Source organism: Hydra vulgaris, chromosome 09, assembly GCF_038396675.1.
Source record: "Hydra vulgaris chromosome 09, alternate assembly HydraT2T_AEP".
Taxonomy (NCBI): Eukaryota; Metazoa; Cnidaria; class Hydrozoa; order Anthoathecata; family Hydridae; genus Hydra; species Hydra vulgaris.
In genome coordinates, this window is record NC_088928.1 from 44,344,051 (window position 1) to 44,371,342 (window position 27,292).

Consider the following 27,292-nt stretch of genomic DNA (forward strand, 5'->3'; position numbering starts at 1 on the left):
GTATAGTTGATACATTTGTTGTACAAAATAATTGATGTTATATTTATTTTGTCTATGTGCATAAGATGTTTCTTTTTTTGTTAGATGAATTGGAACTTTTGAAACAACATTTAAATTCATTAAATGAGGAAAAAGACATTGCAGTTTCTGAAAAAGAATTGTTAGCAAAGGAGAACAACGATTTAAAATTAAAGTTTAGTCACATTAGTTGTGAAGAAGATATTGTGAAAAATAACTTATCAGGTTTGTATAGTTGATACATTTGTTGTACAAAAATTTGATTTTATATTTATTTTGTCTATGTACATAAGATGTTTTTTTTTTGTTAGATGAATTGAAACTTTTGAAACAACATTTAAATTCATTAAATGAGGAAAAAAACACTGCGGTTTCTGAAAAAGAAATGTTAGCAAAGGAGAACAACGATTTAAAATTGAAGTTTAGTCACATTAGTTGTGAAGAAGATATTGTGAAAAAGAACCTAACAGGTTTTTATAATTTATGCAATGATTATACTTAAAAAATTAATTGGTTTTTTATTTATTTCTCTATGTACATTAGATGTTTTTTGTTTTTACTTGTGTTTTTTTAGATGAATTGGAACTTTTGAAGCAACATTTAAATTTATTAAATGAGGAAAAAAACACTGCGGTTTCTGAAAAAGAAATGCTAGCAAAGGAAAACAATCATTTAAAATTAGCTCAGATTAGCTCTGTTGAAGAAGATATTGTTAAAAAGAGTTTATTAGGTTTGTATAATTTATACGTTTTCTGTACAAAATAATTGATTTTTATTTATGTCTATATATACTAGCAGTATGCAACCGGTAATATGATTTTACTTGATATATTATCTAAAGAATTTAATAAAATACAAATTTATGTATACATAATCTTTTTTAGTTCTGCTTGTTTTTAATAATTTCTTGGTTTTTAGATAAGGACATAAAAAGAATACATAACATTAGTTCTTAGGTTCTTCTTAAAATCAATTATAACAGCAGGCACCAAAGAAGGAAAGCCAAGTATAGCCTGCCAATAGATGAAAAAATATATATATATTCTTAAATATTAGAATTATTATTTTATATCATCAATTGACTTTGAAAAAATAACGAACAATAAAAAAAAATGAAAATGATTAAGTTTTGATCACGAAATAATATGGTTACTTATTGATGTTTTAAAAAAATTAAAATCTATCAAAAAAACAACTGGGATTCTACTAACAAAATTGGGTTTTTATATTCTTTATATAAAAATCTGGTGTTTAGCAGTAAAATAATAATCATTTCTTAAGTTCATAAAGTATATAAATAAATGACATATCATACTGGGTGTTTATCAACTTTTAAAACTAAATTTTTTGTTTTAAATACATAAAAAAGCAAGGTTATCTAATCCAGAAGACAAGACTAAAACTAAACACCAATAGGAAGGTGAATCAAAATGTCTAACCCATAGCTCGAATTAACGCAATAAAATTTAATCACCAACCCCCCCCCCCCACTCTCTCTCTCCTTCTCTCCTTATCCCAAATGCTGCTTTGCAGGGGTGGGTCGTGAGGGTGTCTTTGGGTGGGGTGGTTGTGGGTTTGCATTAGTATAAAATTGTATCTTTTCTACATTAGTTTGTAGTTGTTATTTTTTTGACATAATATCTCTCATATTAAAATATTAGATTATAATTTTCTTGTTTGGCGGAGTTTAAAACAGCATAAGTTACTGTTATAATTCTTAACCGTAAGTAATCATTAAAGTTTAAGTTGCAGTTATAGTGTAATGAGCAAATGATGATGTAATGAGGAAGTAAAGTATTTAATACTATTACAATATTACTTTTAGTAGTTGTTTTTACTTAACATGATACTTAAAAAAGTAAAAAGGCAAATTTTACAATATTTAAACTATTTTAATTAGTTATAGAAATATATTTAATACGTTCAGGCAGATGATAAAACATATGTTATTCTTAAGATGATAAAACATATGTTATTCTTAAGATGATAAAACATATGTTATTCTTAAGATGATAAAACATATGTTATTCTTAATACATTCATGCAGATGATAAAACATATGTTATTCTTAATACGTTCAGGCAGATGATAAAACATATGTTATTCTTAATACGTTCAGGCAGATGATAAAACATATGTTATTCTTAATACGTTCAGGCAGATGATAAAACATATTCTTAAAGAGTTTTGCAAAAAGCTATAAAACAACAATAAAGCAAACTGCTGTTTTGACAATATAAAGAGCTTATGTTAATGTAAAACAACTTCGTGACACTGTTTTATTGCTGTTTTATACAGTTTATAAAAATTACATAAAATGCATTTAAAATAGAATTGTTCTAATTAATAAATTAAAACATAATGGTCGTAAAACTTTAAACTTCAAAAAGAATGCCTATAAACTATACGAGTCTATAATCTATAAACCAAAAGAGTAAGATCAAAGCAAAAAAACATTAACACGTTTTTTATAATTTTTTTCTTGATCTGGCGTACTATTAAAAATTTAAGTATAATTAAATTTTTCATTCCAATGGTTTTTATGTTGATGTTTTCATTCAATTTTTTCATTCAAATTGTGTTGCAATAAAAAGTTAAAGAAAAAAAATTTGTTCTTTGACCAAATTAGACTCTAATCAAATTTTTTCTTTATTTTATATTTCCCTAAATTTAAGTATATGCTTTAATTATTTTTTAAAAAAAAGGTTCTTCGAACAGAATTAAAATAATTTATTTTGTAAAATAATTTATTTTAAATTACTTTGTAATTTAATTTTTGGATTAATGTTTGCAATAATCACTGGTTTAATGTTTGCAATAGAATGTTTCTACTTTTAAAACTATTTTTAAGAAGCAATAAATATTAACTATTCAAAATGTTTACAAACTAAATAAAACTTTCTTCCTCACTTGCACTATACTGACTATTACGGAAACCACTGCAACTAAGTTTATAATTATTGAGCGTTGAAATTCTTTTAGATTTTTACAATTTTTTTAAATTTCAATTGCAAAATTATTCGAATAAGAGAATTTTAGATGACTAAAATTCTTTTGTTCAAATTGATTTTTTTTTAAATTCCTCAAAATAACTGCGTATTTATAGAAAATGTTTAATCTTGATATTGCTTTAAATAAAATAAAAATATAAAAAAATAGAATCATGTTTTTTATATTTTATTTGAGAATTTTTGTTAAAATAATTTTTAGTTAGAAGCTTATATTATGTGTTAACAACATAAGATATAAATAGAAACATTTGTATGGCTAACTTTTGTGAGTCTTTGAGTATATCAAGTAAATTTAATAGTTGAGTAACTGAGTTAGTGTAGTATTCACTGTAAATTAAATGGTTGTTTTGATTTAGTTTGTTGGTAAATTTATTGCGATGTACTTTATCCATGCAGTAAATCAAACTAATTGTAACTTTAAAATATTATTGGCTTCCACACAGAGATTCAAAGTAATTTAAATTCAAAAGCTCTTTATGTTGAAAAAAAATCTCCATGCAAGAGAGCAAGGATCATACTTCTATTCAAAAGATAAATTTAGCGTGATGTACTGTATGACCCCCAGTAAAAAAAAGCAGACAAAGACATTCCTTTTAAGAATTGCCAAAAAAATGCTAAATTAGAAAAGAAAAAAAATTAACAAAAAACAAACAAATTGCAAAAATATTTTTTTTAATAAAAAAGTATTTGCGAAGGTGTGAAAAGCAATTGCAATTTGCAATCACGATACGCCTAATTTGAGCCCTGAATACCGCTTAGCACTAAATGCTGATTTGAAACACCACATCTTAGTAATATTTTATTTATTAAAACATTTCAATTCGAGGAACAATTGTGGTTAATAAACAATTTGAATAATTAAATCATAAATTAGTAAGCAACTTGTCAAACTTTTCTCATGCATGATCAATATCAATTGTGGTTTCAGGATAGACTTAAGAGTTTAATAATAATAAAAGGTTCCACCAGTGCTCCCCTTTATTATTAAATCCTTATTAAAGAGAGTCTGACTGTTTCCAAGGCACTGTGTTAAAATAATTTAAAAGAAATACAACAACTTTTTGTAAATATAAATTACTATTGTTAATGACTAAAACAACATGGTAGCACTATATAACTATAGCACAATTAACCTTAAAAACTAGTTTTGTAAATGTTACTCGTAAACAAAATTGTTTTAACCTCAATTGTAGCATTTCGGTTTCTCCTTAAATGTTGGCCAATGATTGAAAAATACAAATGTATAATATTTGAATTAATAAAAAAATATAAAATCATTTGAACTTAAGATTCTTATCAACAGTTTTATGAAAGTTTGATTTGTAATAGCTATGTAGTGACTAATATGTAATAATAATTCTTTAACAAATGTAACAATATAATAAATATTAATCCTGAGTAAATTTAGTAAACATTAATTCTTATAATAGTCTAATAAATATTAATTTTAAAAACTCCAATTAAGTTCATGTAATAATTTTATATAGTGTCAAAGTAAAAAAAAAATTAATGATTTTAACAGGTGTGGCAGAATAGCGTCACAAAATTTTGGTTGTAACAAATTTTTATTTTCTCAAATTTGATGTCGAAAATGTAAAAAAGGAATAGTGTTGCAAATTGTCGCATTATTAATTGTTGAATAACAGAATAAGGGATAATGTCACAAATGAATTCAATGAAAAGTGTCAAAAATAAAAAAAGGAATAATATCGCAAATGAATTTAATAAATAGTGTCGAAAACAAAAAAAAGGAATAGTGTCGCAAATGAATTTAATGAATAGCATCGAAAATAAAAAAAGGAATAATATCGCAAATGAATTTAATAAATAGTGTCCATATGAATTTAATAAATAGTGTCGAAAACAAAAAAAAAGGAATAGTGTCGCAAATGAATTTAATGAATAGCGTCGAAAATAAAAAAAGAAATAATGTTGCATAGGAGTTTAATGAATAGTGTCAAAAACAAAAAAAAGGAATAGTGCCACAAATGAGTTTAATAAATACTGTTGAAAACAAAAAGAAGGGAATAGTGTCCAAATGAATTTAATGAATAGTGTCGAAAATAAAAAAAAGGAATAATGTCCTAAAGGAGTTAGATTAAGTCCTAAAGGAGTAAAGGAGAATAATAACAAAAATAAAAATAATAATGATAACTATAAATGTGTATTTAAATAACATGCCTGATGTCATACTGAAATAGCCTGCTGCTGGGGGCTTCAGTCCATACACTAACTATCTTATAGCCGCAAAGAAGTGATGCTACATTGACTGAGGGTTTGGGGTTTGGTAACAATCTTTTCTTTTATTATTCTTTATTTTTTTCTGTAAAAGCCATATCCTGTTAAAATAAGCAAAACGAGTAAGCAATTGCGGAAATTCACTAATTGCGACACTATTCCTTTTTTGTTTTGTTTTCGACACTATTCATTAAATTCATTTGCGACACTATTCCTTTTTTTTTGTTTTTGACTCTTCATTAAATTCATTTGTGACACTATTCCTTTTTTTTTTGTTTTTGACTCTTCATTAAATTCATTTGTGACACTATTCCTTTTTTTTTTGTTTTGTTTTCGACACAATTCATTAAATTCATTTGCGACACTATTCCTTTTTTTTTGTTGTTTTCGACACAATTCATTAAATTCATTTGCAACACTATTCCATTTTAATATATTCAAAACTAATCTGAAGTTCATTTTTCGACACTATTCCTGTCACCCTTTTAACACCACTTGGCACTGCCAACTAACACTACAACTTAGCAACACTGCTTGACTGACAAGGATAACAATATTGTTCTACACATTGCCAAGTAACTTCACTTTTAAAATACAGTAGCAACATAATATAAACATATATAAACTTTAAACACATTTTTAAATTTTATAAACAAATTGACCATGCTCTTTCTCTTTACCCCTCTGCCAATAGTTGTTATTGGTTAGTTGTTAATAGTTGTTATATATCTTGTTATTGGTGGGTTTAGTGTTCATCACACTGAATGAACAACTGACCTTGCTGGCACTAAAGCCTATAACTTCTGTATTTTTCAATCTCTACTCAGAAAGTTAACTTTGTGACTCATTTTCCAGACAACCCTAATCACTTACCTTCACTACTTGATTTGTGTCTTGTGTCAGACACCAGCCTGTGTTCAGTTTCACCTTTTTCTTCATTAGGTGGTCATAACAATGCAATGATCTCTATAAATCTTTCATCTAGTACTTCTTTAAACTCACCCTATCATTGCACTACTTATTACTACCCTAGTAACTAAACACCTATAGTAGTTTATTACTACCTAAAGGCAGTAATAAACTACCTAAAAACCTATCCTTAGGTGGTCATGACAATGCGATGAATTCTATAAATCTTTCATCTAGTACTTCCTTAAACTTACCCTATCATTGCACTACTTATTACTACCCTAAAGCTGACTGGGATTGTCTTTGTTATTTTCTTTGAGACAGTCCTTGGGCTGATGTCTTTTCCTCTCCACTGATAAATACATCTCCTACATAACCTCATGGATTCAGTCTGTAATGAATGTTTTTATTATGCTCATCAGTTCCAAGTCAAGCCTCATTCTACTCCATGGTTTTCACCTTCTTGTGCAGCTGTTATATCAAATTGTAATCATTTTTTTCATCTTTTTCAGAAGAACAACTCTCTAGAGAACAAACAGCTATTTACTATTGCAAGAAATCGATGTAAAAAGGTGCTGCCTAATGCTAAACTCCATTATTCCCAGTTTACTAAATGTGTCATTAACTAAGGTTGGTCTAACATTCCATCTCTCATTCATGGACCGATCTTATTACCTCTCCCAAGAATAAGACAGAACTATTTGCAAATAGCTTTTCTTCTAATTCAACTTTTGAATATTATGATCATACTCTTTCTTTCATTCAAATTAAACAGGTTAACCCATTGATAGACATTTAAATCACTCCTGCTTCCATTGCTAGAGTCATATCAATTAAACTCTTCTATGGCTTGTGGTCCAGACAATATTCCTGTCAGTCTTACAAAAGTGTCCTCCATAACACTCAATTCTCTCTAAACTATTTAATAAGAGCTTGACTAAATCTTGTTTTCTTGCTGGCTGAAAAATGGAATCTGATTTTTAAAACTGTGGAGAACGCTCTGGCCCCTCCAACTAATATATGATAAGTCTTCTGTCTGTTATTAGCAAGGTCTTTGAGTCTTTCATTAACAAATTTCTAACGTCTCATCTTGAGTCAAATAACTTACTGTCAGTCAATCAATACGGTTTTGGATCCTCTAACTGCTTTGACTAGAAATCTTATCGTGCATTAGATGGAGGCAGTGAGGCTAGGGTTATTGCTCTTGACATATCTAAAGCTTTTGACAAAGTTTGGCATGCTGGTTTTCTCCATAAGCTTGCTTCATATAACGCATTTCTTTCTAACTGCTTTATTAAAGACTCTTTTCTTTTTGATCATTTAGAACAGGCAGCTGATCTTGAGTCTGATTCTATTTCTGTAACAGATTGGTGCTCATAAACTCAGTTAATTACTTGCAACAGTTATCGCAATACTGTCAACATTCCTATATTAATGTATGGCAACCATCTCACCAAGTCATCTTGTTTACATCTTTTTAGATTATTGATCACTACTGACCTCTCATGGAAACCATATATACAATTGATTGATAAGTTTGCATCTGCTAAGAATGTTTTTCTCTATTGTGCCGTCTTCTTACTCATAATTCTATTCCCAACCTCTACAAATCTCTTATTCGCCTCTGTATAGAATACTGTTGTCATATTTGGGGTGGTTTATGTAATGATGCTCTTTTTCTTCTAGACAAGGTCCAAAAATGCATTTTAAATGTAGTTGGACCCGCTTTATCTGCCAAGCTTGAGCCTCTCTCCCATCATCGTAAAGCTGCATATCTTTCTCTTTTCTACAAATACTATCATGGTTGCTGCTCAATAAAACTCATTCTTGCTTGACTTGCCATTTACTTATTAGTCTCATTATTTTACTGTATCTTAAAACTTTTATTTGTCTAGTTTTTTTCCTTGCACTTTAACCTTTTGGAGCTTTCTCCCATCATCATATTTTCCTGATTTGTACAACCTACAACTTTTCAAGTCTTCTGTCAACCTTTAACTAGCTCTTTAACTTTATTCTTTTTTTCTAGTAACTCCCAATTTATTATTGGTTGCTTGCAGTCTTGTTAGAATTGAATCAGAATGAAACAAAACAAAATAAAGAAACACATTCATTATATTTAATAAATAAACATACTCCCAAAACTATCAGTTAAGAACATTTTGAAAAACATTTGTGTAATATTTGTTAAATAACATACCTTTCAATACGTGTTATCAATTTTAAAAATAAACTATCAAACAATCTTTACTTAACCATTTCATCTTACTTAATTACCCCCTTGTAACGGTAAGTTTTGTTAATGTGTTGCAGTTGTTTGGACATCAACGATCATTCAAAAGATTTTCCTTTATGACTATAATTAATGACATTAGAAAATCTCTATTAAACACTTGACCTTGATTTAACTGTGACACTGATTCATCATCGCTTAACTGACCTTTGTGAGGCAAGTCATTAAAAAACTGCTGAGCCTCAGGCAAGCTGATTGGCTGTTAGGGGTTTTTGTAATAATTGTTTCTTTTTCTAGTAATAATTTCTTGTAATAATTGTTTCTTTTTGTAATAATTGTTTTTTTTTTCCAAAAGCTTTTGATTTGTATCAAAAGCTTTTACAAAAAAAAAACAATTATTACAACTCTTTCAAAAGATCCATTCCTGTTGACTCTATTGTATTTTAACATAGTAGGGAATTCTTAAAATAAAATAGTTTTATGAATAGATTGTGTTGGTATTAGACATTTGGCTTTATAAAATGATTTGATATGTTCAGAAAAATTTATAAACATTTCCATCCTGTTAATTTCAAATGATGAAATTTTTTAATAATATAAACTAAACTCTTCCATCAAATTTACTGGTAGCTCTAGTTCGAACCTTCTGATTAACCCTATCATGGTCACACTCTATGTATGGTCATGTATTCACATGATCACACTCTTTTTCCTTTTTTTCACTCTTTTGAATGGGAAAGAGAGTTTAATTTCTTAAAACCATTTCTTATTCACTACATTAAAGTGTAAAAAACAGAAAAAAGATGCAGAAGTAATATATCTTTTGGTAAAATGTAATCAAAATAGTGCTCCAGCTCCAGGTTTTGTTATGAGATTTCATTGCATAATGAATGTAGCTTTAACTCTGCTTTCATATTTGCATTGTTAAAAGTAAAAATAAAAAAGTAAAAGTAAATTGTATTTTAAAGTTGCAATTAAATTTAAACTGCGTTAAAAATCATTTAAACTAATATATCAAAAACTACTGATGAAGTCTAAATTTGGTATTTGAAAAAGATTATATTTCCTTACAGTTTATTTCTTATGTTAAGTATAAAAAAATTTTATACTTAACATAATTTTTTGTTTGCTTATCAAAATTTGTATTTTTTTTATTTTAACCTGTTTAATGAACTATTTTAAATAAAAATCATAAATATTTTATAAATAGATTTTATCAGTTACAAATAAGATTTTCATAAAAATAACTTATGTTCATAAATAAATTGTTAAAAAAACTTTACATGATATTGAATTAATAAGAAACAAAAAGCTTTAAATCTATTTGTGAAAATAGTTCTCTTAAACAAAAGCAAATTTTCCTTTTAAAAAAGAAAAAAAAACTTTTTTAATTTGCTTTCACATTTTTTATTTATTTATTTAGCAACTTAATGCTAGTTTAGTAACTTTTACAAGAAATTAAAATAAATGTAATTATTTTATTATTTAATTTTCTTTTAATTTGATATTTGCATATTTTAATATGTGATTGAGGGACTTATGTTTTACGTAATAAATTAGTTAAAAAAATATCCCTTCAATACATATTGCAAAACTATTTTACATTCCTTTGAAATTAAATTTTACATTCTAAGTTTTATTAACTGTTTTTCATTCCTTCAAAACTGAATTTAAATTTTTTATTTTTAAAATCATATGTAATTTAAAGCCTTGTAAGTAAAAAACAATTTTATATAAAATTTTTAATTTCTTTAATAAAAAAAGTTGTGGATAATGGATTTTTTTTACAGCCTAATTTTTTCTGAATAAACATCACATTAATGATATTAAAAGATAATTTAAATATTCCAAAATAAAAAAGTTTTTGTTTAACCTAAAATTGCTGAACACATATGCAAATCACTATTTTGTAAGTAAAATATGAGCTACATAACACTTCTTAACAAGGCCTGCAGCATGGTTACTACATTGTCTGCTCCTTCTTTCCAGAAGTTTCATTGAAACAAAATAAGTGACTAAAGTTGATTTTGTTAAAATACAACAGTAAAAACTCCCACTCTTCCACTGTCCTTTTTTGAAAACAAATATAATGTTTGCAACAATGACATGCAATGATAATCGTTCATTTCTTTCTTGCTCTCCCGCTCTTCGCAATCCCACTTTCAACCAAGATTTTTCCTTTTTTTTTTTTGTTTTTTAGTAACATCAAGGTTTTGACATTTATCCGCCATTTTGACATTTATAAAAGTATTTTGTACTTAGTTAAAATAAATCTACTTGGATGTTAGACAAATAGTCATAAACAGCGCAAAGATTTTAAGCATCTCTGGTTTACCCCTAGAACAATTTAGAGATATCTGGTTTATTTCTTGTGATCCTTTTTTAACAACACTTATTAAATGCTTATTTTTTGCATTCAAATGGTTATTCTTTATATAATATGTTATAGTATATATAAAGACAACCCTTGGAATTAGGGTCAGCATTCGGCAATGCTGAATGATGTTACCAAAAACACACATTCATAGTTTTATTCTATCTAATCCTTCTGAATTTAGGTATAACAAAAAGATAACAAAGTGAATTGAATTAACTAAAAAAACACTTTCAGCTTTTTCCAATGGCTCTAAATAAAACTTTTTTGTTTAACAGCAAAAAATGTTCTGAAAATGGTTTAAAACAAAACTGAATCAAAAAGAAATTGCTTTGTACTAAAAACACTACTTTACCAGTCATTTTCAACTTTTTAAAAATCTAAACAGATTAAGAAAATAAGAAAACAAACAACCAATAAATGGTTATTTATTAAAACTACTAATATTAGTTGTAAAACTAAATAAAGAACAACAACAAATCTTTTTAAAAGCTATAATAAATTGAAAAAGCTTTAATTTGCTTACAATATTTTTTATAAAAACTGCATAAGCATGAAGAATTTAGTTCAGAAAAGCTTAGAAACTACTTAAAAATGAGATAAAAGAAAAAGGTAAACTGTAATTATTAACTACAGTATTATTATTAAATAATGCTTTTTTTTAGATGAATTGGAACTTTTGAAGCAGCATTTAACTTCATTAAATGAGGAAAAAGACATTGCAGTTTCTGAAAAAGAAATGTTAGCAAAGGAAAACAACGATTTAAAATTAAAGTTTAGTCATATTAGTTGTGAAGAAGATATTGTGAAAAAGAACTTATCAGGTTTGTATAGTTGATACATTTGTTGTACAAAATAATTGATTTTAGATTTATTTTGTCTATGTGCATAAGATGTTTTTTTTTTGTTAGATGAATTGGAACTTTTGAAACAACATTTAAATTCATTAAATGAGGAAAAAGACATTGCAGTTTCTGAAAAAGAAATGTTAGCAAAGGAGAACAACGATTTAAAATTGAAGTTTAGTCACATTAGTTGTGAAGAAGATATTGTGAAAAAGAACTTATCAGGTTTGTATAGTTAATACATTTGTTGTACAAAATAATTGATTTTAGATTTATTTTGTCTATGTACATAAGATGTTTTTTTTTGTTAGATGAATTGGAACTTTTGAAACAACATTTAAATTCATTAAATGGGGAAAAAGACATTGCAGTTTCTGAAAAAGAAATGCTAGCAAAGGAGAACAACGATTTAAAATTGAAGTTTAGTCACATTAGTTGTGAAGAAGAAATCGCGAAAAAGAACTTATCAGGTTTTTATAATTTATACATTCACTGTACAAAATAATTGATTTTTATTTGTGTCTATGCGCATAAAAAGTTTTTGTTTTTTTGTTTTTTTTTATTAGACGAATTGCAACTTTTGAAGCAGCATTTAAATTTATTAAATGAAGAAAAAAACACTGATTCTAAAAAAGAAATGTTAGCAGAGGAGAACAATCATTTAAAATTTGCTCAGATTAGCTCTGTTGAAGAAGATATTTTGAAAAAGAACTTATCAGGTTTGTATAATTTATAGATTTCTTTCAGAAGTTGCAGTGTTTTTTTCCTTCTTTTAAGGAAAGACTGCCATTTCTGAAAGAGAAATGTTAAAAAAGGAGATCATTGGTTTAAGATTAGCTCAGATTAGTTCTGTTGATGAAGATATTGCAAAAAAGAACTTATCTGGTTTGTATAATTTATAGATTGGATGTACAAAATTATTGATTTTCAGTTATTTTGCCTATATGTGTAAGATTTTTTTTTTTTTTTTAAGATGAATTGGAACTTTTGAAGCAGCATTTAAATTTAATAAATGAGGAAAAAAACATTGCAGTTTCTGAAAAAGAAATGCTAGCAGAAGAAAACAATCATTTAAGATTAGCTCAGATTAGTTCTGTTGATGAAGATATTTTGAAAAAGAACTCTTCAGGTTTGTATAATTTATACAATAATTATACAAAATTATTGATTTTTAGTTATTTTTTATATATAATTTATTTAAGTCTATATATTTAAGTTGTTTATTTTAATTTTTTTTTTAGACGAATTGTGTTATTTGAAACAGCAATTAAATTCATTAAATGAGGAAAAAAACATTGCAGTTTCTGAAAAAGAAATGCTAGCAAAAGAGAACAACGATTTAAAATTAGCTCAAATTAGCTCTGACCAAGAAGACATTGTGAAGAAGAATTTATCAGGTTATCATTCTTATATATAACATTTTATCAAATTTATATATTGTTTTCAGTTTTTTATAAATTTCATAGAACCTTGAGACAAAGTGATTTTTCATACAAAATAGTATAGTTTGCTAATTAGACTAATGAAGTTTTCAAAAATGTTGTATCAGAGTCAATCTAGAGCAACTTAATTTTTAACATTTCTGAATGAAAGTGTTTATAGCAAAAAACAATCAGGGTGTTTAATTTTCCTTTACAAACATTCGGTATATTAATTTTTCTTTACAAATATTCAGTTTATTAATTTTTCTTCAAAACAATCAGCATGTTAATTTTTTTTTAAAAACGATTGTTTCAATATTTGCACCATCAATAAAAATTAATTGTAAGTGATATATTTTTTTACTTTTAAGTCAATGATTATAAGTTTCCAATTTTAATTCAGTTTATTTTTAATACTAATTTTTATAATTGCAAAAATTAAATGAAAATTTAATTCAAACGCTTAAATGAGTACCTTTTTTTCCATTTTTTGTGGAAGATCTTACTTTCCATTTATTTTAGGGAAGATCTTACTATCCCGTACAAAAGGTTGATCTTCATTTTTTTGTGGAAGATCTTGCTATCCTGTACAAAAAGTTGATATTTATTGCAGATATCACAGGCTTGGCCAAGAAGATGTGCTATTTCGCATCATAATATGACTACGCAAATACTATTTGATTTTAAAAACTTGACCACGGGTGTTAATATGTTTTGAAAATTTGTTTACAAATGTAATACATCTTAAAAATGTGCTGATAAAATTATCTTAACTATGAAAAAACTTAAAACAAAACTTATCATAAAAGAAGCAAATAATATTTTGTAAAAAAAAAGAACCAAAAATAAATAAATGCGCACATTTAAAAGTAAAAAAAAAGATTTGAACAATTTTTCGCAGTAACGTAAACAAAAGAAAAAATAAGTAAATCGTTTATTTAAAAAGTCGAAATAATTTTTTATTTATTTAAAGACATTTATAATAAAAAATTCATACTTATATAAATATAAAAAAATATATATTATTATTATTATTATTATAAAAAAACTTAATCCTCAACAAAATCTTTCTACTTTTTGAGTGAATTAACTTTAATGATTCTTATATAGAGTTTATTAAAGAGACTTTTCGCTGTTAAATAATTTTTATAAGTAGTCGCTTATAAAATTTATTATTATTTTTTTAAATAATTTTTGCTTTTTTTATTTTACTTACCAAAAAATCTTATATAATTAAATAATATAAATAAAGGTTTATACAATTTTTCTTTATGTTAGTAAAGATAAACGTGACGAAGTTGTTTATTTACATCGTGATAAAAAAACAATTTTTTCAGCACATTTGTTAAAAACCATGGTTAAATTGTCAAAACAAAATATTACTTGCATGGTCATATAAAGAATTGAAATCGCACGCCTATATATCAGTCAAAGGTCTCATTCTTCTTAATTCTTTGGGAAACAATATTTTTTTTAGATGAATTGCAACTTATGAAACAACATTTAAGTTCAATTAATCAGGAAAGAAATATTACAGTTTCTCAAAATGAGATGCTTTTTATTGAGAACAATGATTTAAAATTGAAGCTGCAACAGTTTCACACTGTTGAAGAAGAAATTATGAAAAAGTATTCATCAGGTTTGTATTTTTTTTTATAAATTGATGATTGGAAACACTTAATTCATGTTTTCTAGATGTTCAAAACATAAAATATTACTTTAGCTTTAGACGAGTTGCAAATTTTAAAACAAGAGTTGAACTCTGTCAATCAGGAAAGAAACAGTGTTGTATCTTTAAATGAAATGCTTGTTAAAGAGAACAATGATATGAAATTGAGAATCAATCACTTAACTTCTATTGAAGAAGATATTATGCAAAAAAACTTATCAGGTTTATTGTTAGTTTTTTTTTTCCTATGGTTATTTAGGTTACTTAAGTTGATAGTCTTAAGACTATCAGGTGCTCAGATAGTCTTAAGACTATCAGGTGCAGGTGAAAATATCTTTTCACAGAGCACCTCCACAATAGTTAATCTTTCACCTTGTAAATAGCTGTTTCTTTTTTTCCCCATCAATGTTGCTATAACAACAAAAGCAGGCAATAAAATTATTTTATTCCAAAGTCAGCAACTTACCACTGCATCATAGTTTCAAGTTTAATTGTTTGATATAAAAATTTCTTTTATAAAATTTAAAAAATAAAGAAGTTTATTATTATAGTTTTAGATGAATTGCAACGTCTAAAGCAGAAGTTTGACTTTGTTAATGATGAAAAAAACATATCATTGTCTAAAAATGAAATGCTCATGAAGGACATTGATGAAATGAAGTTGAAGTTTAATGAATCAAAATCTATTGAACAAGATTTGATGAAAAAAAATTTATTAGGTTTGTGTTTTTTTTTAATTTTAATTTTATTTTTCCTGTTTTTTAGTAGTTATTTAAAGAAAAAATGTTTTTTAAGTTTCAGATGAGTTGCGATCATTAAAACTACAGTTCAATTCAGCTAATGAGGAAAGAAATATTGCAGTTTCAGTAAATGAAATCCTTACTAAAGAGAACAAAGAATTAAAAATTAAAGTTAACCAATTTAGTTTTATTGAAGAAGAAATAATGAAAAAGAACGCATCAGGTTTGTGTTTTGTAAATTTAAAATGATTGATATTATGTTTTTACAACTTTTGAACAAAGTTTCAATAGATTTCAAATATTGAAAATTTATTAACTAAAAACAAATTTTTGTTTTATTGTTAGTTCTAAATATGTAAGAATTTTTTAGTTTTGGATGAATTGAATCTATTAAAGCAAAATTTAATGTCTGTTAATGAAGAAAGAAACAATACTGTTTTTGAAAATGAAATGCTTATGAAAAAGAACAAAGAACTGAAAATGAAAATTGATCAGTTAAATTCTGTTGAAGAAAAAGTTTTTAAGGATAATTTATCAGGTTTTATTATTTATACATTAATTATTAACATTTATTAGCATTATTTATTGATATTGGCTATCCAGACCTGTAGAATTCGGGTCATGGTGACTCTGTTCCACCCCATTTTTTTTACTTATTCTTTATATGGTCTTATTATTTCCATGTTTTTTAGTAAATAGTAGAAAAATATTCATTTGAAAATCTAGGCTTTGCATTAACGACTAAAGTTTTATACTTTAAACTTCTTATAATAATCACTGGGAGAATGAAAGCATATTTCCTTTTTGTTCTTTTCTTTGTTCTTAGAGCTTATTAGAAACCTCTTCTTATTTATTTCAAAAAAAAAGTTTTGAATGTAACATCTTCCTACTTTTTTGTTTCTTTTTTTTTTTGTTCACCTTCTACCACTACTGCATAGAAAGAAATTTGTTTTTTTATGTTAGATGCGCAGATTTACCAGATTGATTATGTAAACATGCTAATAACATAAGTACCACTAACATGGGTAACAGCTTAGTGACATTCTCCTGGTGGTTTTCAAAATTTATAATTACAATTAAGTTTAGACCTTCCCACTAAGAACCCCTCCCCCTTTCATTATCTTGGCATGTGAGAAAAGTTATTTTAATTAAAAGTAATCATGATTTTAAAGTGAGAGGTGGTTTTACCAAAATAATAAAATGCAAAATAGAAGTGTATATTACTTATATAAGTTTATATACTTATTTACAATTAGCAAAATATCAGTGATTAGGAAAAAGGTACAAAATATATAACTTTTGTACAATAAAAAAAGCAGTAATTGTTTAGAAAAAGGAACAAAATATATCTTTCCTACTAAATTTGGTTACTAATAAAACAATACAAATTCTTATCTATAAAAAAGAACAAAAAATATTTTTTCTAAATTAAACATTAATTTGCAAAACAAATTTTTATTATTTGCAATTGCTATATCTATACAAAATAACAAAACAAAATATGAAAAGAAAGTATGTATATTTACAAAAAACAACTTACTGCGTTTACAAATTGTATATCTAGTAGGTGAACACTTTTTGTCAAATTTTTTTTTGCCAACCTCTAATAGTTTGAGGTTGTCAAATTTTTTTTTTTTTAACATTTTCGCTTTCAACAAGGCTGCAAGCAACCACTATTAGAGTTGGAAGTTATTGGAAGAAAAAAGATGAAAATTGTAGAGCAAGATAACGGTTGACAAATGACTTGAAAGGTTGCAAATTATATGAATCAGGAAAGCAAGATGAAAGCAACAAATTCCAAAGAACTGATGTTCAAGGAAAAAAACTAGATGAATAAGAGTTTTTGGAGCACTTTGGAACAAAAAAAAGATGAGACTTAATTGAATGACGAGTAACACAAGAATGAATTTTAGTAGATGGCACAAGAGGCGCTAGTTCTTTAGAGCAGTGCCCATTATAGTATTTGTAGAAAAGAGAAAGAGAAGCAACATTACGACGGTGTGATAATGGTTGGAGGTTGGCTGCAAGAGCATGTCCAACTATGCTTACAATAATTTTTTGCACCATGTCTAAAAGAGAAAGGGCATCATTAGAAGATCCGCCCCAGATATAGCAACAGCATTCCATACAAGGATGGATTTGAGATTTATAGAGATCGAGAATAGAATCTCGAGTAAGAAAGTCTTGAGCATGACAAAGAAATGCAACCTTAGCTGATGCTAATTTTGCAATGGATTTAATATTCGGTCTCTAAGAAAGATCGGAAGTAAGATTTAATTCTAGAAGATGAAGGGTAGATGACTCATTGAGTACATCACCATTCATAAATATAGGAAGATCTAAATTATTGCAATAATAATTGGCTGAAAAAAATTAAGTTTCATCTGAATTTAAGTTCACTAGCCACTGTGAGCCCCATGCTGTAGCAGAAGTGAGATTCTTTTCAAGCTTAAATGCCCCCTCCAAGCAATCAGAGGGTGTTGGCTTCTTATTATGACAAGAATAAATGGTAGTATCATCAGCAAACAATGCCACCTTAGATGTGAGAATATCTGGAAGATCGTTAATACAAATTAAAAAGAGTATAGGGCCGAGGAAAGAACCTTGAGGAATCCCTGAAGTTACAGGGTATGAAGAGGAGTGCTGTCCATTGAGGACAACTTTTATACTATGATTGGAAAGAAAGGATTCAATAATCTTATAGATCTTACCTGATACACCGTAAGAAGAAAGCTAAAGGAGAAGACCAGCATGTCAAACTTTATCAAAAGCTTTAGAAGTATCAAGAGCGATAGCTTTAGCCTCTCCACCTCTATCTAATGCACGATAAAACCTATCGGTTATTTTTGTTAGCAAATGAGCTATAGAACAAGAAGATCAAAATCCATATTGATGATCAAAAAGTTATTAGATTCAAGATGAGAGATTAAGTGTTTGTTAATTAAAGATTCAAAAACTTGCTTATGATAGGAAAAAGACTAATGGGACAATAGTTAGGTGAGTCAAATGGAGAAGACCAATTATTGCCAAGCTCATTTTTTCAGATTCCGAGGGCTGGTATTTAGTGACTATTTTTGCAATGGTTAAACGCATTATCTACAAAAAAGATACTTGATAACAAATGAAGATAGAAATATTTTATGACATATTCTTTATTCAATTTAGACTGACATATTCTTTATTCAATTTAGTGTTCTAAAAAAGGAATAATAAAAAATAAAGTTTACCTATTAATAAATTACATAAACAGATGATATGATTACATCAAGTTATCATATAATATAACTAAGAGACTGATAGAGCTCTTTATACAAGTCGTTATTGACTGTGGTATCAAAAAGATTAACAAAAATCTTAACATGTACTTTTGTAAGTACAACATTTATATCATTTTATTAATGGACCAGATTTTGCAAATTCTCATAAAAATAGAATTACATTGACTTCTAGAGCTGTGTTAAAATAATGAAAATCTGAAAGACACTTATTGCAAAGAAAATAAACTATAATGCAAATTAGCAAAAACATAATAGTTAAAAGTGTTAACAAATTTTGTAATGTGACGAAAAGATAAAGTTATTCTAACCTTAATTGAGACTAATTAAATTTTTTTTTAAACTATTAGCTAATGGTCAACATAATAAATTTCAAATAATTAAAATTTAATAAATTAAAACCATATTTTAACAGTAAACAAAGTAAATTAATGATAGTTGGTAGAAGTTAAAATATATAAACTTTAAGATTTAAGATAAGGATCTTAGCTGTATAAATTAGTTACTGTAATCCTCATTAGAATCATGATTCAGCTCAACTAAAAATGAAAACAAAGATTAAAATAAAATTTAAAAATTCACCAATATAAAAGGGTAACGGGTCGTTAAAACAAAAAGATGTTAAAGCAAATTTTTTCTTTATTCTTTTTTTTTCAACAAAACAGCCTGGTTTTTATCTTTCTTTTCAAATTTTTGCATTAAATCAACTTTTTATTAATAGATTCAATTATTATTTGATCAACTATTTTATATTATTAATTTTACTACTTTAAGTATATTAAAATATATATTAAATTTGTTTTTATTAAAATTTTAAGTAGTTCAAATAGCTGTTAAATGCTGATAGAAAATGAGGTAGTGGTGTAGTGGTAGAGCACTCACCTTGTAAGCAAGAAGTTCCAAATTCGATCTCCACCATGTCCCTGGTAGTACGGCGCTCAACTTGTTTCTCCACGCAGCGGTCTTGTTCATCAAGGTTTGTGTTTCGGAGTTATAGAGTTAAGAGAGGGTTGTAACCACAACTAGTAGCCTCCTCGACTGTAGTGGCCTTCATGGCCTTGAGGAGGTGAAATAAAATAAAAAGAAAAACCAGTAACTTTACATTTTTTGCTTCAATGGCCCTGAACCTATAAAAGGTGATAAAAAGAAAAATCAACTTACTGATGACACCTTTATTTCAATTAACTATAATATTAAAATTCAATTTAAATTAAAGAACAAATCTTTTATAATAAATAGTAAATTAATTTATAATTTTCATATCATCAAATGGAATTAAAAACTTCTTTTAATTTGTAGTTTCATTTAAAATAATTTAAATAATTATAATACATTTAAAATGTAAAATACATTGGCAGCTTAATGTCATAATTATCATCATATCTAAAGAGAAAAAACTGCAACTTCACAATAACTTTGCAACTAATCAAACAAATTTTATTTTAAAACACTGCAAAAGTAACTGTATAACTTTATAATGTTAAGATAAATACTAACTATTAAATTAAAAATATGGATAAATTATAAATTATATAACCTCCAACTTGTGATGAGCACCTATAAAAATACAAATTAAAATATTCAATTTTAAACATTTTGAACAACAACAAAAAAATTGTTAAAATATTAAAAATTAAAAAAGCATATGTAAAGTTTATAAAAAGTTTTTAAAAGTATAATAAACTTTATAAAAACTAACCTGTATTTTTTTAAATATCACCAGATAATAATACTGTCCTTTATAATTTTGTTTATATAAAACATAATCGAACATCCAACATAAAATTATATAAAACCAACAAAAAATAAAAATTCTTTTCTAAATAAGGTCATCGCTAGCTTCTTTTTATTTAAACAGGGTGTTAAGATTAAGAAAATACAGTTTCAATACTTCATCTACAAAATAGAACATGTTTCATTTACATGTTGAAAGTATAAACTTCAGTAATTCTAAGAACAGATTAAAAAATTACAGAAGATACATACTATTTATAAATAAGCATATAATATAGTTATATTATTTATGATAATGATAATAGACAGATTTAGAGACACATTACAGATTTGAATAAAGGTCTATTATAAAAAACAGATTTGATAAAGGTCTAATATAAAATACAGATTAGATAAAGGTCTAATATAAAATACAGATTTGATAATCTAACAGCATGCCTATTGACAATGCTTAATGCAATTTTCGAATTAAGCATCTCTGTTGGCTCTGTTGGTTATAAAAAATAATGCAGGCTATAATAATATGATTTTTTGAATTCTGATGAAATATTTGATTTTTTTTTTTATTCTGTCATTGTTGTGCGTTTGGTTCAGAATGTTTTATATGAGGAAGTGATAAAATAGCTGTAAACTCCCAACTTTACTTATTTCCTTGATATTACATAATTTTAAAACTTCCTTTCGTTTAATATAAAGCAATGCTAATAAAATATTATCTTTTAAATATAAAATTAGAATTTTCAATCATGTTCCAATTGAAAAAATACATTTTAAGACTCCATTTCGGCTTATACAGTAGTTAAGGTCAGTGCTTGGGAGGTTCAAATTTTCAGCTTGCTTTTTTTTAAACTTTTTAAAAAAAAAATGCAAAGCAAAACAATTTTATAATTCTATAGATATTATATGCGCATAATGTATACCCCTTTTCTTTATGCAAACTCAACTTAGATGTAAAATACTTGAAAACTAAAATTGGAAACCTTAAATTAAACTTTACATATTTTTAAATTTATATTAGTTAGATATAGCCACATTTTCTTATAAAAAAAGTGCTGAACAACTTTTCTCACCATTAACTCAGCTTAAATGGCTGCCGCAAGTTCGGCATCAAACACGCACAAATGGGTAACAGCAGCATTAAGTTCAATATTAATATATTATAGTATTTATTAATTATTGATATTTATTAATTGATTTTTTCATTTAAAGAGCAATAAATTGTATTTTTTAGATGAGATGCAACGCCTTAAACAACATTTAAATTCAATTTATGAAGAAAAAAATAATGCAGAAAATTTTAACGAATTGCTTAGGCAGGAGAATGATGAATTAAAGTTGAAAGTTAAGCAGTACAGTTGTTCAATTAATGAATTGGAAATGAAAATATTGGGTATACTGTTTGTATAAAATTGTTATTTTCATTTAGTGTGTGTGTGTGTGTATGTGTGTATATATACTTATCATAAAAACATAGAGGTTATATGTCTGTCGAGTTTACCGCGGAAAACAAAAATGTCTGTGGACATTTTTGTTTTCCGCGGTAAACCTGAAAAATATAATGTATAGAGAAAAAGTAAAAAATGAAATTTGCTTTTATTCGATTAGAAAGGGATTGTGTCAAAAAAAATTTCAAAGTTAATTTAATAAGGACTTATGGTCGTTTTAGTATAAAAAAATTTTTAATAAAAAAAAAATTTTAATTTTTCATTTTTAATTCGATTTTATTTGCGTTTCTAAGTTACGCAAATTTGTTAAGTATTTGTTTATTAATAATATTTATTAATTTTAATAATATTAATAATATTTAATAATAAACAAATTATTATTAATATTTATTAACTGGTTTTTTAAATATTTGTTATGGCTAAACATAAACCTCAGTTAGAAGAGAAATCCAAGAATTCAAAATGTAAGAGTAACAGAAAGTTATATCACGAAAATCAGTGCTTGAGTTTGTGCGGTCTTCACACCGTCAATTCTGCATTACAAGGTTCTATTTTTACCCAAAATGAGCTAAACTAAATTGCAGATGAACTTTTTAATCAAGAAAAGACACTTCGCTATACCGAAAATATTAAAGCGAAATCCATATCATGACAAATCTGGAAACTATATAGTTGATGTGAACAAAGAAGCTTTAATCTCCAAGAACAATCAAATGGACAGAATTGACGTTTCCAAATCATCAACTACTGAAAATGGTTATATCATCCAATGTTCCAATTACTCGATCACCCTTAGGAAAATTGGCAACCAATGGTTCGATTTTGACTCCAAGTTTCACCAACAGAAACCTATACATAACTTTTCTCTTCAAGAATATGTAAGAATTTGTCAGGCCCAGCTAATGTATTCATTCTGCAAGGTGATCTCGAAGCTCTTATGGTTGTATCCCATGAAAAAACTAAAAAGGCTAAACGATGTAGGGAGCAAAAACAACAATCAATATGGCTCAGCCACTCTCAACTTGACGATGATGCTGTTGCTGCAATCCGAGTCAAAGACACAGATTGTCTGCAAAAGCCCGTGAAGAAGACGAAATAGAGACAGATAAAAGCCGAGTCAAAGATGCAAATTGTCACGCAAAAGCCCACAAAGAAGAAGGAGTAACTGAGGCAGATGTAAGGCAAGTCAAAGATGCAAATCGTTGCACAAAAGCCTGCAAAGAAGACAAAATGGAAGCAGATAAAAGGCGAGTTAAAGACGCAGATTGTCATGCAACAGCCCACGAAGAAGACAAGATAGAGGCAGATGAAAGGGGAGTCAAAGATGCTGGTTGTCACGCAAAAGCCTAAGAAGATGAAAATGAAGAAAAGGCAAATAAAAGGCTAGCCAAAGTTTCAGAACAAAAATTGCCAACTCACAGGAAAAGAACCTATTTGATTGCAACAATGCCGATAAGTAATTCAACACCCAATACACACACACATTTTTTATCACTCTATGACATATGTATTACACCAATTATTTACATTTTTCATTATTCTATGACACAGGTTTTCACACCTTTCAAATTTTATTTTTTTTGACTAACAAATGAAATTAATGTTTGCTTTCACTACATATTAAATAGTTTTTGTATATAACAGTTTTACACTTGAAAATTATATACTTGATGTATATACTTGAATAAAATATACTTGAAAATCGAAACATGTTGTTGAAACTGAAAAAGATTGTTATATTTATTAGACTTATTATATATATATATATATATATATATATATATATATATATATATATATATATATATATATATATATATATATATATATATATATATATATATATATATATATATATATATATATATAATATAATATATATATAATATATAATATATATAATATATAATATATATAATATATAATATATATAACATATATAATATATAATATATATATTATATATATATATATATATATATATACATATACATACAAATATATATACACAAATGATTTGCTTAATTATGGTTTAAAATAAAAATTGTTTAATTGTCTTTCTTTAGACTTTTCATTTTATATATCTCTAAAAATTATTTATACACGATGAGTAAATACAGAATCAAAATTTTTACTTTTAGTATCTTTAAGACCACAATTTAACAAAATTGTTGTGATATAAAATTAAAATTAAATAAATGTTGCATTATTTGTGATGAGACAATTTGCTGTCAAGATAAACAGAAGTTTAGCATAACTACCATCTTAACTGCTTTTAAGGCTTGCGTTTTGTGCAAAAGTTTTGTAAACTTTTTTATGTCATTAAATGTTTCATTTTGTTGTCATTATCTGTTCCATTTTGTTGTCATCATCTGTTCCATTTTGCTTTTATTTTCTTAATGCTTCTTTTCCAGTTTGTTATATTTAGTTAATTTTCTGCTCTGTTCCATTTTAGTCTTCCACATTCTTTTTTTCTTCTTTCAATTAGATATCGTCTTGCACATTTCCACCCCATTTCTTAATTTTGTTCTAAGCTTTCATTTTCATTTTATTTTGCTTTTTCCCATCTTTGCTCTGCTCTGTTTAGCCCTGGCTTTGGTTTTGCTTCTTCTGTTTTTGTTTTGTTTTGCTATGTTGTCATTTTGTGTCTTTTACTCTTGACCAGTTAACTCCCTCCAAATTAAGTAATTTCACTTCATCTCATTAATGCTTGGGTCTTGTTGCTGGAATTGCAGTACACTCAATTAATTTACAAGTTAAGTTAGTTAATTCTAGTTAATTACTGAGAACAAACAGTTTTTGTTTTTAATAATAAAAAGTCTTCTTAATAAAATGTATCTATGTTTTTGACCCTTTACCTAGGATGTTTTCTTGTTACAAATGTTGAACTGGACAGTAACATTCTTGTTACAAATGTTAAACTGGACAGTAACATTCTTGTTACAAATGTTAAACTGGACAGTAACATTCTGTTGCAAATGTTAAACTGGACGGTAACATTCTTGAGTCATAAAATAATGTTAATCTTAAAATATTACCACTTGATGAAAACTGTGGTGGAATTTGGTGGAAATCAACCACTTGATGGAAACTATCTTTGAGATAAATCCATGACTGTGTATTTATTGCAATCAGAGATGCAATACCTGTTTAATAGTTTCAAGTATTCCTTTATGTAAATAATCAGGTCACTACCACCCTTATTATTAACTTTTTTTGCGCTAATAAGATTATATTTAAATCTTGGTAAATTGGGTATTTATATACAAATCTCAAATAATAAGAATAAACTTTTAAACATTTTATTCAAATAAAATTTCTTGACTTAAATTTTCTCTTTTCTTTTTGTTTGTTTTACTTTTTATGGTCTTCTTATGGTATATATGTTCTAAAATAATTGGTGTTTAAAATAAAAATAAACAGTTTTAAAACAAATCACTAAATATTTTTCACAAATCTAACAAAGTATTCTCTTTTTTGTTTAAATCACATTGTAAATATTTAATAGTATTCATGGATTATCTTTTTCCCTGATAAATCTGGAATTTTGGATATTTCTTTAAACTCTTAGTTTTTTTGATTTCCAAAATGTTTTTCATAAATACAAATTGAAATATATATTTTTGCAATATATATATATATTTTTTTTAAACTTTTTTTGTCATTACTTAAACAGAAAATAAGAAAAATTTCTAAAAAATTGAGAAATTAGATTTTTTGATTAAATTTAAAATAAGACAAATAAAAGAAAAATAAATTCCGATTTTTTTCGCAAAATGTTTTCCAGATTTTTAAAATATAACCTGGATGATCACTGTACAATTGTTTATAATAAATTTTTATTATTATAAACAATTATAAATAAATTTATAATTGTTTATAATAATATTTATTGTCATACTTTATCAGTGTGACAATAAATATTATAAATCTAACAGTAAAAAGATTTATAATAGATAATTCATATAAATATAATTTTCTGAATTTAGAAACAAATGTTACTTAGACTTAAATATACAAATGCAAAACAATTGAAAGATTTTTTAAATTAGTAAACTTTGTTTTAACTGCTGCTGTAACTGATAGTAATGTGTGTTGTATGTTGCTACAACTTGTACTTATTTGATGTTCATATTTTTAATTTAGATCTCACTCAAAGTTACGATAAAAATATATTTGAACAACAAAAGAAAATAAAAGAACTTATTGATATCAACAAAGAATTTAGTGTAAAAAGTAATCAGCTTTCTAATGAGAAGAATCAGATTTCTGAAGAACTTGTTTTAATGACAAATAAGTTTTCTGATATAGAACATAATTTCTTGGTAACTCAAACGAAAAACCATGACCTTATGGAAGCATTAAAAAAGGAGCAAGAAAATTGCGCCAAACAATGCAAGTTATCAAAAAGTGCTTACGAACGGAAATGTGATCAAGTTGAAGCAGAGATGCAGGTTTTGATGAGTACTTTAAAAGCGTTAAAAGCTGAAAATATTCAAATAACAGAAATAAATAAAGTATTGAAATCTGAAGTTTTAGTTGCAAAAGAAAATTTAGAATGTCAACAAAATGAACAAATAACAATCATAGATAAACATGAAAAACATATAAAAGAACTACAAAATGATATTGGTTTACTGAACAAAAAATTGGAAACTCATAATGAAGTCATATCAAGAAACAATGACCTCGTACAAAAAGTCAAAAGTTTAGAAGAAACTAAAATTGAACTTGAACAATCTCTTAACAAAGTTAATAAGGCACTAAAGGAAAACCAGTTAAATTTTACTGAACAATATTCCCAGTTATCTTCAGTTGTACATAAAGAAAACCAACTGTTCAATAATGCAGTTAATTTATTAAAGTATGACAATTTATCTAAAGAAGAATTAATAGGTAATTTTTTTTTTTTTAATGTGCTGATTTATGTTCTATTTTTTACCTAGAAAGGCACAATGCTAAACTTCATTAAATTCAGGTTATTTATTATGCTTTCCTATGTAATTTTTCTAATTTTATGAGCTTGGAAGCGCTCGCTTCATAAGTGAGAGAATCCAAGTTCCAGGTAGTCAACTTGTTTCTTCGCACTGCGGCCTTGTTCATCAAGGTTTGTGTTTTGGAGTTATAGAGTTGAGAGAGGGTTATAATCACAAGTAGCTTCCTCATCTGTAGTGGCCTTCTCGACCTTGGGGAGGTGAATTATTAAAAAAAAAAAAGTAAGTGGAACAATGATCACCTTTCTTATTTAATACTTTAAATTGGTTGTTTTTTATTACTGGACCCCTACTTGTACTTTTTGTTGTAAGTAAATCTGGTTTAACCAGAGAAACTGTACAATCATTTCTTTGTTACAATATAATTATCATATCAGTTATTTTATTAT

General features: G+C 26.3%; 1 protein-coding gene across 4 annotated transcripts in view; it reads left to right on the forward strand.

The window, feature by feature from the left end:
* LOC101241452 (uncharacterized) overlaps nucleotides 1–27,292 on the forward strand; it is a 148,106-nt gene that overhangs the window by 86,737 nt on the left and 34,077 nt on the right. For 3 of the 4 annotated variants that reach the window (XM_065805837.1, XM_065805840.1, XM_065805838.1), the window contains 16 exons: nucleotides 85–243; nucleotides 330–488; nucleotides 593–748; nucleotides 11,446–11,604; nucleotides 11,692–11,850; nucleotides 11,937–12,095; nucleotides 12,192–12,344; nucleotides 12,599–12,754; nucleotides 12,867–13,022; nucleotides 14,524–14,685; nucleotides 14,770–14,937; nucleotides 15,267–15,434; nucleotides 15,511–15,678; nucleotides 15,826–15,993; nucleotides 21,696–21,854; nucleotides 26,056–26,805. In XM_065805837.1, coding sequence (XP_065661909.1) covers nucleotides 85–243; nucleotides 330–488; nucleotides 593–748; nucleotides 11,446–11,604; nucleotides 11,692–11,850; nucleotides 11,937–12,095; nucleotides 12,192–12,344; nucleotides 12,599–12,754; nucleotides 12,867–13,022; nucleotides 14,524–14,685; nucleotides 14,770–14,937; nucleotides 15,267–15,434; nucleotides 15,511–15,678; nucleotides 15,826–15,993; nucleotides 21,696–21,854; nucleotides 26,056–26,805 — 3,159 coding nt within the window. The remainder of the gene's footprint in view (nucleotides 1–84; nucleotides 244–329; nucleotides 489–592; nucleotides 749–11,445; nucleotides 11,605–11,691; nucleotides 11,851–11,936; nucleotides 12,096–12,191; nucleotides 12,345–12,598; nucleotides 12,755–12,866; nucleotides 13,023–14,523; nucleotides 14,686–14,769; nucleotides 14,938–15,266; nucleotides 15,435–15,510; nucleotides 15,679–15,825; nucleotides 15,994–21,695; nucleotides 21,855–26,055; nucleotides 26,806–27,292) is intronic. The other variant, XM_065805839.1, reaches the window with a different exon arrangement.